The sequence below is a fragment of the Malaclemys terrapin genome, chromosome 4, assembly GCF_027887155.1.
Source record: "Malaclemys terrapin pileata isolate rMalTer1 chromosome 4, rMalTer1.hap1, whole genome shotgun sequence".
Taxonomy (NCBI): Eukaryota; Metazoa; Chordata; order Testudines; family Emydidae; genus Malaclemys; species Malaclemys terrapin.
The window spans coordinates 145,907,659-145,922,587 of record NC_071508.1 but is presented as its reverse complement, the minus strand read 5'-3'; the positions used below and the strand labels follow the sequence as shown (position 1 = coordinate 145,922,587).

Below are 14,929 nucleotides of genomic sequence, written 5' to 3'. Positions count from 1 at the left end.
AGCAGGGGAGGCACATGAGCTGTCTTTCTGCAGACTCTGGAAAACATCAGTGCATCAATTCATATTCCGGAGTTTCTCTCTCCGACCACAAGGGCCACAGGTTGGTCCCCGGGGCCTTCCACCGCCTCCTCTTAACGTGGTGGTAGGGAACTTTCCGCTCCCGGGTTAGTGGCTTTCTCCAGCCTGTCGGCACGATGCTGTGCGCGCTTCAAAACGAGAGCGAAACATGTACACAGCGCACAGGCTAGAGCAGAGACCTGGGGGAAGAGGAAGCTGAAGTCACAGGCAAGCGAAAATGCCTAGTGTCAAGACGGGTCGAAACCTTCCGCGGAGGTGGCAGGCAGCCGAGCAAGCCGCGCATGCAGGCTGATTGGATGGGCGATTCTCTGCCTGGCGGTCCAGCCCCGTTACTCCGAGCCGCTCGGGAGACATCCCAGACAACTGGAGAAACAGGGGTAACGGGGGGAGCGGAGGCTGGGAGGCTGCATCGGGCCATGGGAGGGAGGGCTGGTTAAGCCTCCCATGGACCTCCCGGAGTTTTCCCTGGGATTTCCCGCGGGACCTCGCCCTGAGTCCGAAGGCGGCTGGAGCTGGCCACGCGGCCACGCGTGGTGCCCGTCGCTCCAGCGAGCCGAGGAGACAGAGGAACCGGGGCAGAGCGGCGGCCAGAGACGGAGCCCCGTGGTTCGCCCGCAGCCGGGCGCAGCGGCCGCCTCCCGGGCGGGTCGGAGCCCCAGCGCCTGGGACGCCGCTGCTCTGCCGGGGGCCCGCTAAGGCGCCTGCCCGCCGCCCGAGGCTGCACCTGGCCGCCCCATCGCTGCGTTTCCCGGACACCGTCCCGCCCCGGCAGCGTGCCCGGCCCCCGCTCCCCAGCCGCCCGGCACCTCGGTCCCCCGCCGCGGGGCTGGGCTTTCCCCTCCCCGTCCCGCGCGGGCTGAGCTCCCGGACCCTCCTCCCCGGGGATCAGCGCCCCGGCCGGGCCGGGCTCTTCCCTCGCTCCCGATGGCCGCCGCCGCCGAGTACAGCTGCCGGGACAGCCGCGCCATCCAGGGCGGCGAGTCGGCGCTGCCCGGCTCGCTGCTGTTCAGCGCCGGGCTGCTGGGGAACCTGCTCGCCCTCTTCCTGCTGGGCCAGCAGCGGCTGCGGCGCGGGCGGCCCCCGCGGGCCTCCGCCTTCTACCTGCTGGTCAGCGGGCTGGCGGTGACCGACCTGCTGGGCAAGTGCCTGCTCAGCCCCATGGTGCTGGTGGCCTACGCCCGCAACCGGAGCCTGAGCGAGCTGTGGCCGGGCGGCGGGGAGCCGGGCCGCCTGTGCCAGCTCTTCGCCTTCCTCATGGCCTTCTTCGGGCTGGCGCCCACGCTGCTGCTGCTGGCCATGGCCCTGGAGTGCTGGCTCTCGCTGGGCCACCCCTACTTCTACCAGCGCCACCTGCGGCGCTGCCGCCGGGCCGCCGCCCTGCTGGCCCCGGCCGCCGCCGCCGCCCTGGGCGCCCTCTTCTGCGCCCTGCCGCTGCTGGGCTTCGGCGCCACCGTGCAGTACTGCCCGGGCACCTGGTGCTTCATCCGCATGGCCGGCGGCAGCGCCCCCGCGCGGGGCTACTCCGTGCTCTACGCCAGCCTGCTGGGCGCGCTGGGGCTGGCCATCGGGCTCTGCAACCTGGCCAGCATGCGCAGCCTCTACCGCATGGCCCGCCGCTCCCACCGCCGCAGCGTCCCCACCGCCGGCCGGGCCCCCGCCGGCCCGCGCATGGAGGAGCTGGATCATCTCGTCCTGCTGGCCCTCATGACCGTCCTCTTCACCGTCTGCTCCCTGCCCCTCATCGTGAGTACCGGCCCCGGGAGCTGGGGAGAGAGGGGTGGGGTGGGGGGCAATTATTGGTTAAGGCCCCGATCCTGGAGGGGGCCCGTGGGCCCCACCGTAACTGTAGCCATCCTGATCCCAAGGGCCGTCTTCCCACTGGCTTTGGGTCCTGCCGGAGTAACATCCCCCTCGCCCCAGTATAGCTTTACACCCTCCTTGCGAGGAGCTGGCTTGGTCCAGCCTCACCCCTGGTCCTAGCCTGGAAGCACTGGGCAGCGAGGCTGGTGCTTCTAGGGGCACCGGGCAAACGGGAGGGCTGGGGCGCTGTGTACCATTCAGGGGGTCCACGGCACTCCTGCCTCTCCACCCGCGGGGGTGTATTCTGCACCCAGGGTTTGCCACTGGGGAACACTTGGGTTTAAAATCACATCTATCCTGGCAACTTAGTTGTGAAGGGGCCTATTTCGAGGGGGCCTTTGGAGCGGGGGCTTTCAGGTGCAGCCAGACAAACAGGGTTTTGGGACACACCAATCCTGCCAACACTGGGCCGTGAAGTCAAAGGAACTGCGCCAGTGGGTAAGCGGTTGCCCACCACACCCACACAAAGGGGATCAAAGCTAGGGAGTGAAATCCTCTCCCCGCTGATGTTAATGGCTGGGATTTCCCATCCTGATTCCTCTGCCCCCTTTATATTCCTCAGGAGGGCAAAAGGGGGCTGGAAACTTAGCACCACTGCCCAGGTGTTAGCGGTGGTCAGGATGAGTGGGGCGAACCCCCTGTACGTACGCTTGCTGCAGTGAACAAATGCAATGGAGCGAGTGCAGATAAAGGCCCAGTAGCTCTAATTAAAAGGATGCGGGTAACTTGTTATCACTACCAGCCTTCTGGAACTGATCACTTTGGGGGCATTGTTCTTGGGCGAGGCGGATGCACAGAGGCACATGGGCTGATAAACCAGCGGAAGGCGCTGGGTGCCGTTGAAAGCTGACCAGGGCAGCAGCGACGGAGGAGGGTTAATTGTTTAGCTCCCCGCAACCTGAAATGGGTGGGTGGACCGAGTCTCTGTCCTTTGGCACTCCTGCTGACAGTCTGAGCACAGATACCAAGGACTGAGTGGATAGGGACATTGACCTACCCTCTCAGCTCTGCAGTCCATGCTGAACCTTTTCTGGGGGAGCAATCTAGCACCTTTCCACCAGCACTAAAAACTTCTTAAGAGCAGACAAAGAAGGGGAAAAAAGAGTGACATGGGCACCACGAGGTGCCCGGATAGATTCTCCTCTTAAAGTGTGAGTATGCTCTCACAGTGACCTTAAAAATGACACCTCCTTGCTCCATTTACTCTCTAAGCTCCGTGTCTCGCCTGTTTGAATCGACCAAGAAACCCCCCCAGTTACTCATAAAACAAGGGACAAGTAAGGAGGTGAACCCCTTGCAGATTACATTGTGTCATGGTTATTACGACGCAGACAGTAAGACAGTGGCTTGCTTTCACTTCAGAGACAGTTATTGGAAACAACCGCATGTTACAGCAACTCTTGCAAGCTGCACTTTTTCTGCGGCGCTGTCAACAAAGCTGACAGCAAAAACTTTCATTCCAGAATCACACTGTTGCGTATAGCCTATGAAGTATAAACAAGGCAACCTGACTTATGGTCAGGGAGATTTTGTGCTAAGCCCCAGAAAGATCCTATTTTGATGAGTACACTGAGAAGTTTAGTACAAAGTTTCTGTCCATCAACCAACAAGGAACACCAATGTTTGTGTATTTCAGAGTCACTTTTCCACCCGTACCCACAGTTTAAAGGAGACTCGAGTCTGTTCAGGCACGTGCCCAATGTATTAACATTGTGAAAAATCTGAAACCTTCAATCAAGCATCATTCATCTTCCACAAATCACTCAAATCTTACCACGTTCTCCTCACATGCACCTGATTTCTTATGCGAGGGAGGTTTTCATGTCCTTTTTTCTCTAAAACATTATCCATTTTATTGATCCGTGTCTCCAGCACTGGATAACACTCTGAACTTCGTATTAACATGTAGCGTTTCACAGAAGAAAGTTGGCTGTGCTAACTTAAGAACTATTCCTGCAAACAGTTATGAAATGGGCCACTCTCCTTACCACTTCAGAAGTGATTTTTCCTCCCTTGGTATCCTGCTGTTAATTGATTTGTCTCATTAGACTGACCTCACACTTGGTAAGGCAACTCACATCTTTTCATGTATTTATACTTGCTCCTGTATTTTCCAATCCATGCATCTGATGAAGTGGGTTCTAGCCCACGAAAGCTTATGCCCAAATACATTTGTTAGTCTCTAAGGTGCCACAAGGACCCCTCATTAGTTATGCATTAGGTTACTCGTGTGAGTGCTCCCATATACTGCAATGGGGTTTAGGGTCACTCATGTTTTGGCTGTCCCTAAACCTTTGACTCCCAGAAGCTGGGATTAGACGACAGGGGATGGATCACTCGAGAAGTTGCCCTGTTCTGTTCATTCCTTCTGAAGCATCGGGCACAGGCCACTGTTGGAAGACTGGCAGGAGCAGCGCCAGGGTTTTTGGCAGCCTAGGCGGGGATCCTTCCGCGCTCCTGGTTGTCATCGGCAATTCTGCGGCGGGGGGGTCCTTCCGCGCTCCCGGTTGTAATCGTCAATTCTGCGGCGGGGGGTCCTTCCACGCTCCCGGTCTTCGGGGCACTTCGGCGGCGGGTCCCGGAGCGAATGAAGGACCCACTGCAGAATTGCCGCCGAAGACCTGGAGCGCGGAAGGACCCCCCACCGCCGAATTGCCCCCCCAAATCCTGGCGCCTTAGGAAGCGCCGGCCCTGAAGACTGGATACTGTGCTAGATGGACCATTGGTCTGACCCAGTCCGGCTTTTCTTCTGGCATTATTCATATGAGTAGGGTTACTACTCAGGACCATATGGATTTAAATGATCAAGCCCTTATTTTCTATCCACAGCTTCACTTGTGTAAATGTGAAAGTACTCTGAAAACTGGCTTAATTCAGTAACCTATCTCATCCAGATCCATCACTTATCTTAACACTGTTGTATATATGAAAGTATGGTTTGGAGGGAAAAAAGCCATTAAATCAAAATGCAGTTACTTTAGTGGTGCCCATTAGTGCAGTTAAGGACATCTCAATATTCAAAATTTCTTTGTCAGTGATTTCCAGCTACAAAATCAAAACTAATCAAATGTGAGATCTTAACCACAAAGAGAGACTTAGGGGCTGAATTTGGAGGAAAAGATGCCAAAGAAACAAACCATATACACAATTTTAGAAGCTTTTATGTGGGTGGAAATACAATCTGGTAGATTTTGGTATGCTTCACCCACCTCCCGTGCCAGTCACCCCTCTTTAGCTCAGAGAGGTTTCTTTTTTTTTTAAAGCATAATTTTGCAGGTAATCATTAGCCCTTTTGTTTCACGCTACAGGTTTTGAAGGAAACCATTATTTTAAAAACAAAAGGAGCATTGTGCTTGAGAGAATGGGTTGTTACCTATCATGCATAACAATTTTTTTGACCAGCCAAAAAGTTAATATATTTTTGGGGAGAGGGGATGTGATGCCACTTTGCATGAGCCGTGATCCAGTTTAGTCAGCCAATTAGATTTCGCTACATACGTCAGACTAAAGTTTAGGATGTGCAGAGACGCATCTTTTAGCACCCAAACTACATTCTGGAACCTGGCTATATCACATATGCCATGTACTCCTGTGCAAGTTCAGACAGAGTATCGGAACTGATCTTATAATCCACAAACAGCTGGGGCAACGTAAATAGGCATCCAAAAGCATATACCCCATTGACAAGGCTGTTAATCAGCCAAGGATACCAGCTTTTATATCTCACGTTCAGAAGTGAATACGCTGCACCTCCACTACACAGCGGCTACAGAAAATAGGACACATATTTCATAGCCTGGGTATCGTATTCCTCAGTTCTCTTTTCAGATTCACTGTATGCCCCAAATGTTTTTACCTAGAAAATTGAAATGAACTCAACACAAAGAACGTTAAAGGTTTGCTAAGACCACAAAAGGGAGAAAACGCCCAGTTGAGGATCTTCCAAAGCCTATGCAGAATGCCCTATCTCCTTATCAACGGGTCTGGGTGGTGTTAGACCCTAATTGTCAACATCATTGCTTTTGTGGTCTTGTGTTAGCCTGTTAATGGGAAAACCTTTCAGTGGGGTTTTTAATAGATACATTTATAGTGGTTCTCCAAGACAATAAACAGTGGTTAAGTGAAAAGAAGAACAGGAGTACTTGTGGCACCTTAGAGACTAACAAATTTAATAAGTCTCTAAGGTGCCACAAGTACTCCTGTTCTTCTTTTTGCGGATACAGACTAACACGGCTGTTACTCTGAAACTAGTGGTTAAGTGCTGTATTTGTATATGGACTTTCCTATCCTATCCTTTTTTAGAAAAAGAGACAAATATACAATGTGATGTTGCACGGATACCCACTGGTAATTTTCCAGCTGAATAATACAGGTGGGATAAAGATCTTGTAAGAGAGTTCAGGAGTTTTGTTTTTAAAATACCTGTGCATTGCAAAGGGGAAAAAACATTCTTCTCCAAAGGATTGTTATGACCCCAGGATCCAAGTTGTCGGAGAAATTTTAGCGGTCTCTGGGCAAAGAAGATAAAGCCCCTGAGCTGCACAAAAATACCATAATCTCTCCTTCAATCTGAACAGTGACTAAAGAAATAGAACATGACCCTGAATCTAGTGAAAGTAAAAAGTGGGCAGTGTCTGTTTCACGTAAATAGTGATTATTAAATTTACAAGGGAAAGTCAACACCGCACACCCAAACTAAGCCAAAGAAGCACTTTGGGGAGCGCATACGCTCTCATGTGTTTACATGTGTTTTAATTTTTTTCACCCACTTTCCATTATTATTATTTATTTGTTTTGTGGTCGTTCCTAGGAGCTGTAGTCATGGGCCAGGGCCTACAAATGTGCTAGGTGCTGCACAAACACAGAAAAAGACAAATCTCTGCCCAAAGAATTTACAGTCTAAGTACTTAGAATCATAGACCCACAGGGTTAGAAGGGCTTTTTTAGAATCTAATCCCCTTCTGTGTATCCCTTCTACACTACACTTCTGCATCTCAGCAGGAAATCACATGCCTCTGCAAAGTAAAACAAAATGACACCAGACTTTAAAGATATTTAGACACCCATCTGTACCATTAGGCACCTAATTCTCAGTGAGAGCTAGGCACCTTTGAAAAAAATCTCACTTAGGTGCCTCTCTGCATCCAAATGCCTTTAAAAATCTGTCCCTAGATTATGATTCCAGCCTCCAGTCCAGTTGTCACGGACTCACAGATCGTGCCCACCCTTGGCCCCGTGTGGTCCGTGGGGGGTGCCCCTTTTAGTGAGACAGCCCTTCTCGGAGGTCCACTCTCTCTCGGGGTCAGGCCCCTCCACCTCCTGGATCCGCACCTCTCAGAGCCCTAGCACACCTGTTTCTCACCGTGGGCCCCCTCGGGGAGTCCACTTGCTCTGGACCCCCCGGGCCTCCACCCCCAAAGGGGTTGATGCCACCCTGTTCTCTAGACCGGAGTGACTCTCAGCCAGCATGAAACAGAAGGGTTTATTGAGAGTTGAACACAGCACAGGAAACTCTCAGGGCCTCAGGCCTGGCCTCCCTCAGCCCAGCACATCCCAGTCTCTCTGCATCTAGGTGGGCTCTGCCTGCTCCCCCTCTCCAGCCCAGAGCCCCCCTGCTCCCAGCTGGGCATCTGAGATCACCGGCCCCAGGCCCCGCCTCTGTCCATTGTCTTCTCTCCAGGTAAACAGGGTTGTAAACCGGGGCCTCCTCTCCTCGCTTCTGTCCTCTGGCTGGAACCGGCTGGTTAGGTCACTGGGTCCTCACTCTGCAGCCCATTGTCCGCCCACTGGCCAGAACCGGCTGCGTCTCCTCAGCTGGGCCTCCGGGTCACCAGGTCGCCAGGTCACCGGTCGCTGGGGTATCCATCCTCCCGGCCATCGGCTGGGTCCCCGAGTCCTCTGTCCGGTCTTCTGCAAAACACACTCCCTCTCCCCTCACCTCGTTAAACCAGTAACACCCAGGGAAACTGGGTCCCACCCCCTCCACATGCAAACCATTGAAACTCCACAGAAAACAAGAAAAACCCCCACTTCGTCACACCAGTTCTACCTGATTCTGATCACATTTATGCCACAGAAAACTCTGCGTAACTCCAACAAAGTCAATAGAGTTATCCAGGATTTACTCTGAGGTGCCTGAGGGTTTGTCTACACATGGAGCGTAGACAAGCCCTAAGACCATAATAGAACTCAAAGGTGATACATTACTGTGTCCACAAGGGGGCACTCTTACTGCATAGTAATTATCGTAATACTAAAACATTTTGCAAAAACCGGTAATTTTTGGAGATGATGACTTCATAGTAAAAATGGAGTGTATTTTTTTTAAAGCAACATTTAAGTTTCAAATCATTCAACGTTGCAAATCTTTAGTTACTATAAACACAACAGAGACAAGGTGGGTGAGGTGATATCTTTTGTTGGGCCAACTTCTGTTGGTGAGAGAGACAAACTTTCCAGCTACACAGACCCGAAAAAGAGCTGTGTGTCAGCTCGAAAGTGTCTCTCTCTCGCCAGCAGAAGTTGGTCCAGTCAAAGATGTCCCTTCATTCCCCTTGTCTCGCTAATATCCTGGGACCGACATGTCTACAACACCACTGCATATAAAACCCAGCACATATACGATTATGGAATAGGTACATTAAAGGAAAGTCTCAAAATAATAGGCTTCATTTTTCTTTCACACCGATTTTCCACCAGTGTTGTTCCATTGATTTCAGTGGAGTTACTCCTGATTTACACCCATGTCAGTGAGAGGAGAATCGGGTCCAATATGTTCATTTATGTAGGAATGAAAAACAGTCATTCCAATCCCTAGATTGGAGGCACTACAACATTTGGACTCTTTGCAGTCTCCATTCTGCCACTGTCTTGCACAGAGGTATTTTGCAATGATCAAAATTCAAAAAGCGATTTTAGCTGCCTGCCCAGAAAGCTGTTGCATGCCACAGAAGCAGACCAAAGATGACACGACATTTTATACATCCGGGAGAAGAAATGAATCCAGCCTTAACTCTGACCCAAGAAGCATCGTTATGAATTCTTTCAACACGTACATCACTGGGTTGTTTTTATAAACACAGTGTACACGATAAATGTACCTTAAGGATGGATATGCGGAAAGAGTTCGTTGAACTCTTGCAGAAAGTGTTTCTACGAGCACTCTCACGTAGCCTAGAAAGGATTAACGCTAAGTCGGGCCCACATGCAAAGTTTAAGGCCCCCTTTCCGAGGTTTTGCTCTCTTCCCTCAAAAACGTTCTCAGATGGTTCACCCACAGACCAGTAGTTGTCTGCAGAGACCTGACTAGACACACGCTGCTAGCTCTCCTCCTCATTTCCATTGCCTAAGTGTTTGCAGGATTGGGACCTCACCTTGCCATTTAATGCAACCAGCGACGGGATTTCCTGATCCATGAGCAATCCCGTTAGTCAGAGGATTCTCCAGATGACCTAATTCCTGAGCTCAGGTTTTGCCGCTGCATAGACTTCTCTTTTTGCTGCCTCAGAAAGAAGGCTGTTTCCTTCCCCAGCTGCCATGCGTCCCTATGATCTGCCATGTTTGCTAACACTAAATAGTTCCTTATACGTTCTCTTTCCCAGTAGTTCTGTTTCACAGAGATGGGGCCTGATCCTCCTCACCCACCAGGGGAAAAATAAATCACAGTTAACTGGATGGACATTAAGAGAGTTAAGTGAGTGTCAAGTGAAAGGAGAATCAGGGCGTATCATACCTTTCATTCAAGCATTTAAGTCTTCACAAATATGGGGTGCTGTTATTCCCTATGTTAGGGACAGATAAAGTCTAGTTCACATCCTCAGCCTCTGTGTCACAGGACCGGGATGTGGCAGTGCCGCCCAGCTGTTGGCAGCAAGCCCAAAGGGGCTGGGGCTATGATCTGCCAAGACTAGAGGCGCCAGGGCTCAGCCCTCACACGCCCTGGCACAAATTAAGCCCTGGAGTCAGCGCAGGAGTCGGGCCGAGCCCCAGGGGTGGTCAGTGCCAAAGGCAAGGATCAGAACCAGGTTACCTGGAATGAGCCAAGGCAGGGACAGCCAGGGGCAAATCAAATGCTTTGAGGCGCTGTCTCTTCCCACCATCATGGTGTAGCCCATCAGCTGCTTTGCACTGCGCTGCCGGGGATCCCTGATCCAGGGAAATCCCAGGATGGTATAAAGCGAGTGTAGCTGACTGCACGTCACCCACTCCCCTCACCCAGGTGGGGCACGTGTCAGAGCACACAGCACGCTGCCTGATCCTTGGGCAGAAGAGCTCTCCTCAGGGGACTGCTCCAGCGGCTGTTACCTGGAGCCTTCCTTAATGTTGCCTTTAGTTATGCTGGGGACTGCTGTGTTTCCTGGCGGCGCCAGGATCAGAGGAATGCAAAGGTTGCTTAGAGCCGCCTTGCCCTCCCCAGCTCACCCCAGCTGTGGATCTAGCCTGGGGAAACTGAGGCACAGATAGTTTGGAGAAACCAGTTTATTTCCATCTTAGGAAGCAGCCTTTACACGTCCTTTAATTTGGCACAAAAGTGCGTTCACGTAGGAAGGGCAAACCCGTCCTCTCAGATCTGTGTGTCTGCTGATGACATCCAAGGCCCGTGACTTGGAGGGGGGGAGGGATAGCTCAGTGGTTTGAGCATTGGCCTGCTAAACCCAGAGTTGTGAGTTCAATCCTTGAGGGGGCCATTTAGGAAACTGGGGTAAAAATCTGTCTGGGGATTGGTCCTGCTTTGAGCAGGGGGTTGGACTAGATAACCTCCTGAGGTCCCTTCCAATCCTGATATTCTATTATATGACACCAGGGCCTGGACTAGAGATTGAATGGGGGCACTGATTAGTTGCCAGCACACAGCCAGAAATATGGGCCCCCTTCTTATCTCCTGCCAGTGCAACACCACTGATTTCTGTGGCACCAGTCATGTGCAACAGAGATCAAAATCAGGCTGTTTTCCTCATGAAACATTTAGTTTATCAAAACCCATCTGTGTTAGCCTTCAAAGCTAGCCCCGTGTACCTTAACTATAATCCGCTGGGCACACTCCTGTGCTCACTTGCACACCAGCTACTGAGTTTGTAAGTTGTTAAACAACTAAAACGTATAGGACCAGATCCTCAATTGGAACCACTGGGCATAGCCCTATCACTAGATGGGGATCTGGCCCATGAAGTGTAATTACGTGCTCAGAAACGATTATTTTGTTGCCTGATCCCAGATTGGTTACTGACTGATTCATCTGCCTACCCGGTTGGTTTTAGTTAAGCTTGATGTCAATCTAAGCGAAGCGCAATCTCAGAACGAAACATGTGCCGATTCCGTGCTGGAAAGCAATCGAGTACAATAATTGAATGTAGGGAGTTTACTCCAGAAGTGCTCTACTTTATTGCCAGCGCTCAGCTTTTATAATCAGATCTTTTTATTTCAAACAGATCCGTGCTTATGTCGGAGCGTTTGCCACTAACCTTGATGAAAAGGCAGACCTGACGGCCCTGAGGTTTCTATCTGTGAACTCCATCGTGGACCCCTGGGTGTTCATCATTTTCAGGACATCCGTTTTTCGCAAGTTCCTTCATAGGGTTTGCAGAAGACTGAATTCTAAAAAAGCCGCGACGCCTCAGCTGTTATGAACTAGGCACTGAAGCTGCAGCAGTGAAGAGCTTTCTGCTTTCTTTGATAACTCGAATCGAAGGAATATTGTTCCAGGAATTGTTTACATAATCAAACCGATCGCACTAATTATGCCAATGTTGTGGCTCTTCTAGAAACACTGTAAGAAAATATAAGAATGTATTGCGGGGAAGGTTAAGTGCCTTAGCCGTTCTGCTGCGGACATGCTGCACAGAGAAGAAGCATTCCTCCGTTATTGCATTTTTGCCTTTCCTGGCACAGACTGGAACTGAAAGTTTGTGGTCATGTGAGTAACAGTGAATCTTACGAAGTGACAGCGCTCCGCTACCCAGAGAACTTTGTAAAAAGAATATGTTTGTGGTATAAAGTGCTGCTCTCTGATCTTCGGGCCCGCCCGATTCACCACTCCTATCAGAGTACGGCCCCAATCCTGCAAGATGGGGCCCGTTGCCTTTGGGGTTTCCCATTGATTTCAACAGGCTGCAGGCAGACAGACGTGTCTACCCACAGGGATCCGCTTGGAGGATCAAGGCCTAAATCAGGAATCACCAAAGTCTGATAGGGAAAAATAAAACTCTTCATTTGAAAAAGAAATAAAAGCCGTGTGTAGTTTCTTGTAGCTGCCTCCCCACCCCAATAAATCGATCTTGTCATCCAGTAGCCAGATAGTATCCAACGCACAGTACATACAGCGTCAGACCCAGCAGTAATGATTCTATGGGCTTGTCTGCACTGTCGTGTCAGCTCCAGGTATAACTCGAGTGCAGCCCCAACTCCACGCGCACACACACAAACCTCTAGCCTGAGCGCTTGAACACAGGCGAGGGGGGGGAGGGCCTGACCCTCCAGTGCTGCTCCCATTCAAGCTAGTAATGCCGTGGGGATTAAGCTATTAGGGGCTGCTAATACAAAGGCTCTGTGCTGCTGGAGTGTTGTTTTGCAGTGGGACGGCTCTCGCTGGGGCTAGTAGATAACGCTCTGCAGTGGAAGACGAGCCCTTTCTCCTGCCTTAGATTTGCACAGAGAACTCGTTCTGGTGGTAGAGACAAGGGGAGTCCTATGTGCAGAACTCCTGCAGTACCCGGCCCCAAGGGAACCTGCAGAAATCTACCCCATGAGTGTATCATAGAATATCAGGGTTGGAAGGGACCTCAGGAGGTCATCTAGTCCAACCCCCTACTCAAAGCAGGACCAATCCCCAGACAGATTTTTGCCCCAGATCCCTAAATGGCCCCCTTAAGGATTGAATTCACAACCCTGGGTTTAGCAGGCCAATGCTCAAACCACTGAGCTATCCCATCCCATCCCAACCCAACTTAACTTAACTTTGCTCTTCTGAATAGTCCGTGAATAAAGTTACGCAGGGAGGTAAATCTTTGCCAGGTTGGGTCTTAAGACAGTAATCAGGCTTGCAGTGGAGTTATGCATTTACATTTATATACTACAACTGTTCAAGTGCTTTAACTATTCATTGGGGACAAACAAAGGCTGAAAAATATATTTTAGAAAGCAACATCATGTTGCATTGTACGGTTTGTTCAATAAATTATTCTTTAGCCATCATTGAGATTTATACCTAGTTCGTGATTTCCATTGTTTGGTAAACAAACATCACTGATCTTTTGCTTTAACGATGGAAGTTTATTCGACCCGGCTGGGAATTATTGTTCTTACCTGATGCATTTTAGAGGGGCCCTCTCCAAGGTATAGTACAACCTTGACAGTTCGGGTCATATCAGTCCAATAGCTAGTTGGCTCACTGCAATTATTTTAATACTATCTGTTTGGCAAAATCACCTGATGATTACCTGTTCTGTTCATTCCCTCTGAAGCACCTGGCATTGGCCGCTGTCGGAAGACAGGATATGGGGCTAGATGGACCTTTGGTCTGACCCAGTATGGCCATTCTTATCTTCTTAAAATAAGCAGCAATTTTATGAGAAAAGGCCCAAATGTTCAAAATGGGAGCAGCTGTGAGAACAAAAAGGTCATTTAAACTGAGGTTTGGTCTCCTCCCGTGTCACATGTATAACTGCCATTAATCCTGATGCAAGTTACATACATGTATCAAAGACAGAAACAGCCTTACAGGAATATTTAGAACATGAGACCACACAGGTATTATTGTGGTACCTGTCTGGTAAAGGGTGTGTTTCAATCTGTGTTTACTCGGCTAATCTAGACACAGGTGCAGTCAGGTTTACTGTCGTATCATGTGATATTTATTCTGCTATATCTGGGCTGGAGTGAGAGTTTTTACAAGGAAAAAACCTGTGCAAATATTTATTGTGAAACTTTGTACCTTAAGAGAAGAAACTTGATGTAGCTGTTTCACAACAGGCTGGGGAAGACTTGTCACATTCCCATAGTCTACGAAAGATTGCTCTTGGCGTGCATTTCAGCAGGAGACTTCCGAGGCCTCCCCTCCACCCCAGGCTGGAAGAAAGTCTATGTTTGTCTAGGGCCCAGTGATGAGATAATCCAGCCCTGATGGTGACCCAGCTAGAACCTACCCACACCCCACTGGCGGGTCAGGAAACACTGTTGTAGACAAGCCCTCTTCAGGTGGTACTTTTCCCTCTGAGTAAATGCTAAACCCGTGCCCCAGAATAGAGACGGCGAGCCCTAGTGGATTTAGAAATGATTAAAGGAAATACATCCACAGTTACATTAGATAAGGGATATAAACCATTTTGCTTCAGGGGATCTGCCAACTACTAAACTGCCTGGGATTAGGAACAAGCTTCTCCAATGGACCAATTATCTGTTAATTGTACACTGCGGGTTTCTTATTTTCCTCTGATGTGTCTGATAAAAGCCATTGCCAGAATCATGATACTGGAGTAGATGGGTCACTCAGCGATCTGGCATTTTCCTTCCCGTGCTTGCGTGGCGTTAGAAGAGACAAACCAGAGGTACTCAAAGACCTATGAGCAGCGCCCTACCAAATTCACGGTCCAGTTTGATCAATTTCACGACCAGAGGGGTTTTAATTGGTCAATGTCACGTTTTTAGATGCTTACATCTGAAATTTCACAGTGTTGTAATGGGGGGTCCCAATCCAAAAGGTGCCCGGAGGTGGATCTGATCTCTCCCCAGGAGCGGCCGTGCAGAGGAAGGACAAGTCCTATCTCTCCCCAGCCTGGCTGGGAATTGCAGCTAGGAGCCCCCAGCAGCACGGAGGATATCAGATTTCACGGGGAAGGGCTTATTTCATGGCCCATGACACGTTTTTCACGGCCATGAAATTGGTAGGGCCCTACCTGTGGGACTTCTTTCAAAGCAGGAGTGTAAACGTAGGCCAGCATTTTCAAAGTTGGGGTGCTAAAGTAAGGGTAGGTCCCTAAATCCAGATTTAGACACC

The 14,929-nt window shown here is 50.3% G+C and overlaps 1 protein-coding gene across 1 annotated transcript; it reads left to right on the top strand.

Moving 5' to 3' along the window:
- The first annotated feature begins 286 nt into the window (after positions 1-286).
- Positions 287-14,294, top strand: PTGDR (prostaglandin D2 receptor). The gene is made up of 2 exons (XM_054028530.1): positions 287-1,821; positions 11,367-14,294. The coding sequence occupies exons 1-2, from the start codon at positions 1,003-1,005 to the stop codon at positions 11,562-11,564; spliced, it is 1,017 nt and encodes a 338-aa protein (XP_053884505.1). The 5' UTR covers positions 287-1,002; the 3' UTR covers positions 11,565-14,294.
- The last annotated feature ends 635 nt before the right edge of the window (positions 14,295-14,929 follow it).

Coding starts and splice junctions, on each gene's coding strand:
- PTGDR (XM_054028530.1), top strand. CDS start 1,003: ATGGCCGCCGCCGCCGAGTACAGCTGCCGGGACAGCCGCGCCATCCAG. Junction 1,822..11,366: donor TCTGCTCCCTGCCCCTCATC/GTGAGTACCGGC, acceptor TATTTCAAACAG/ATCCGTGCTTATGTCGGAGC.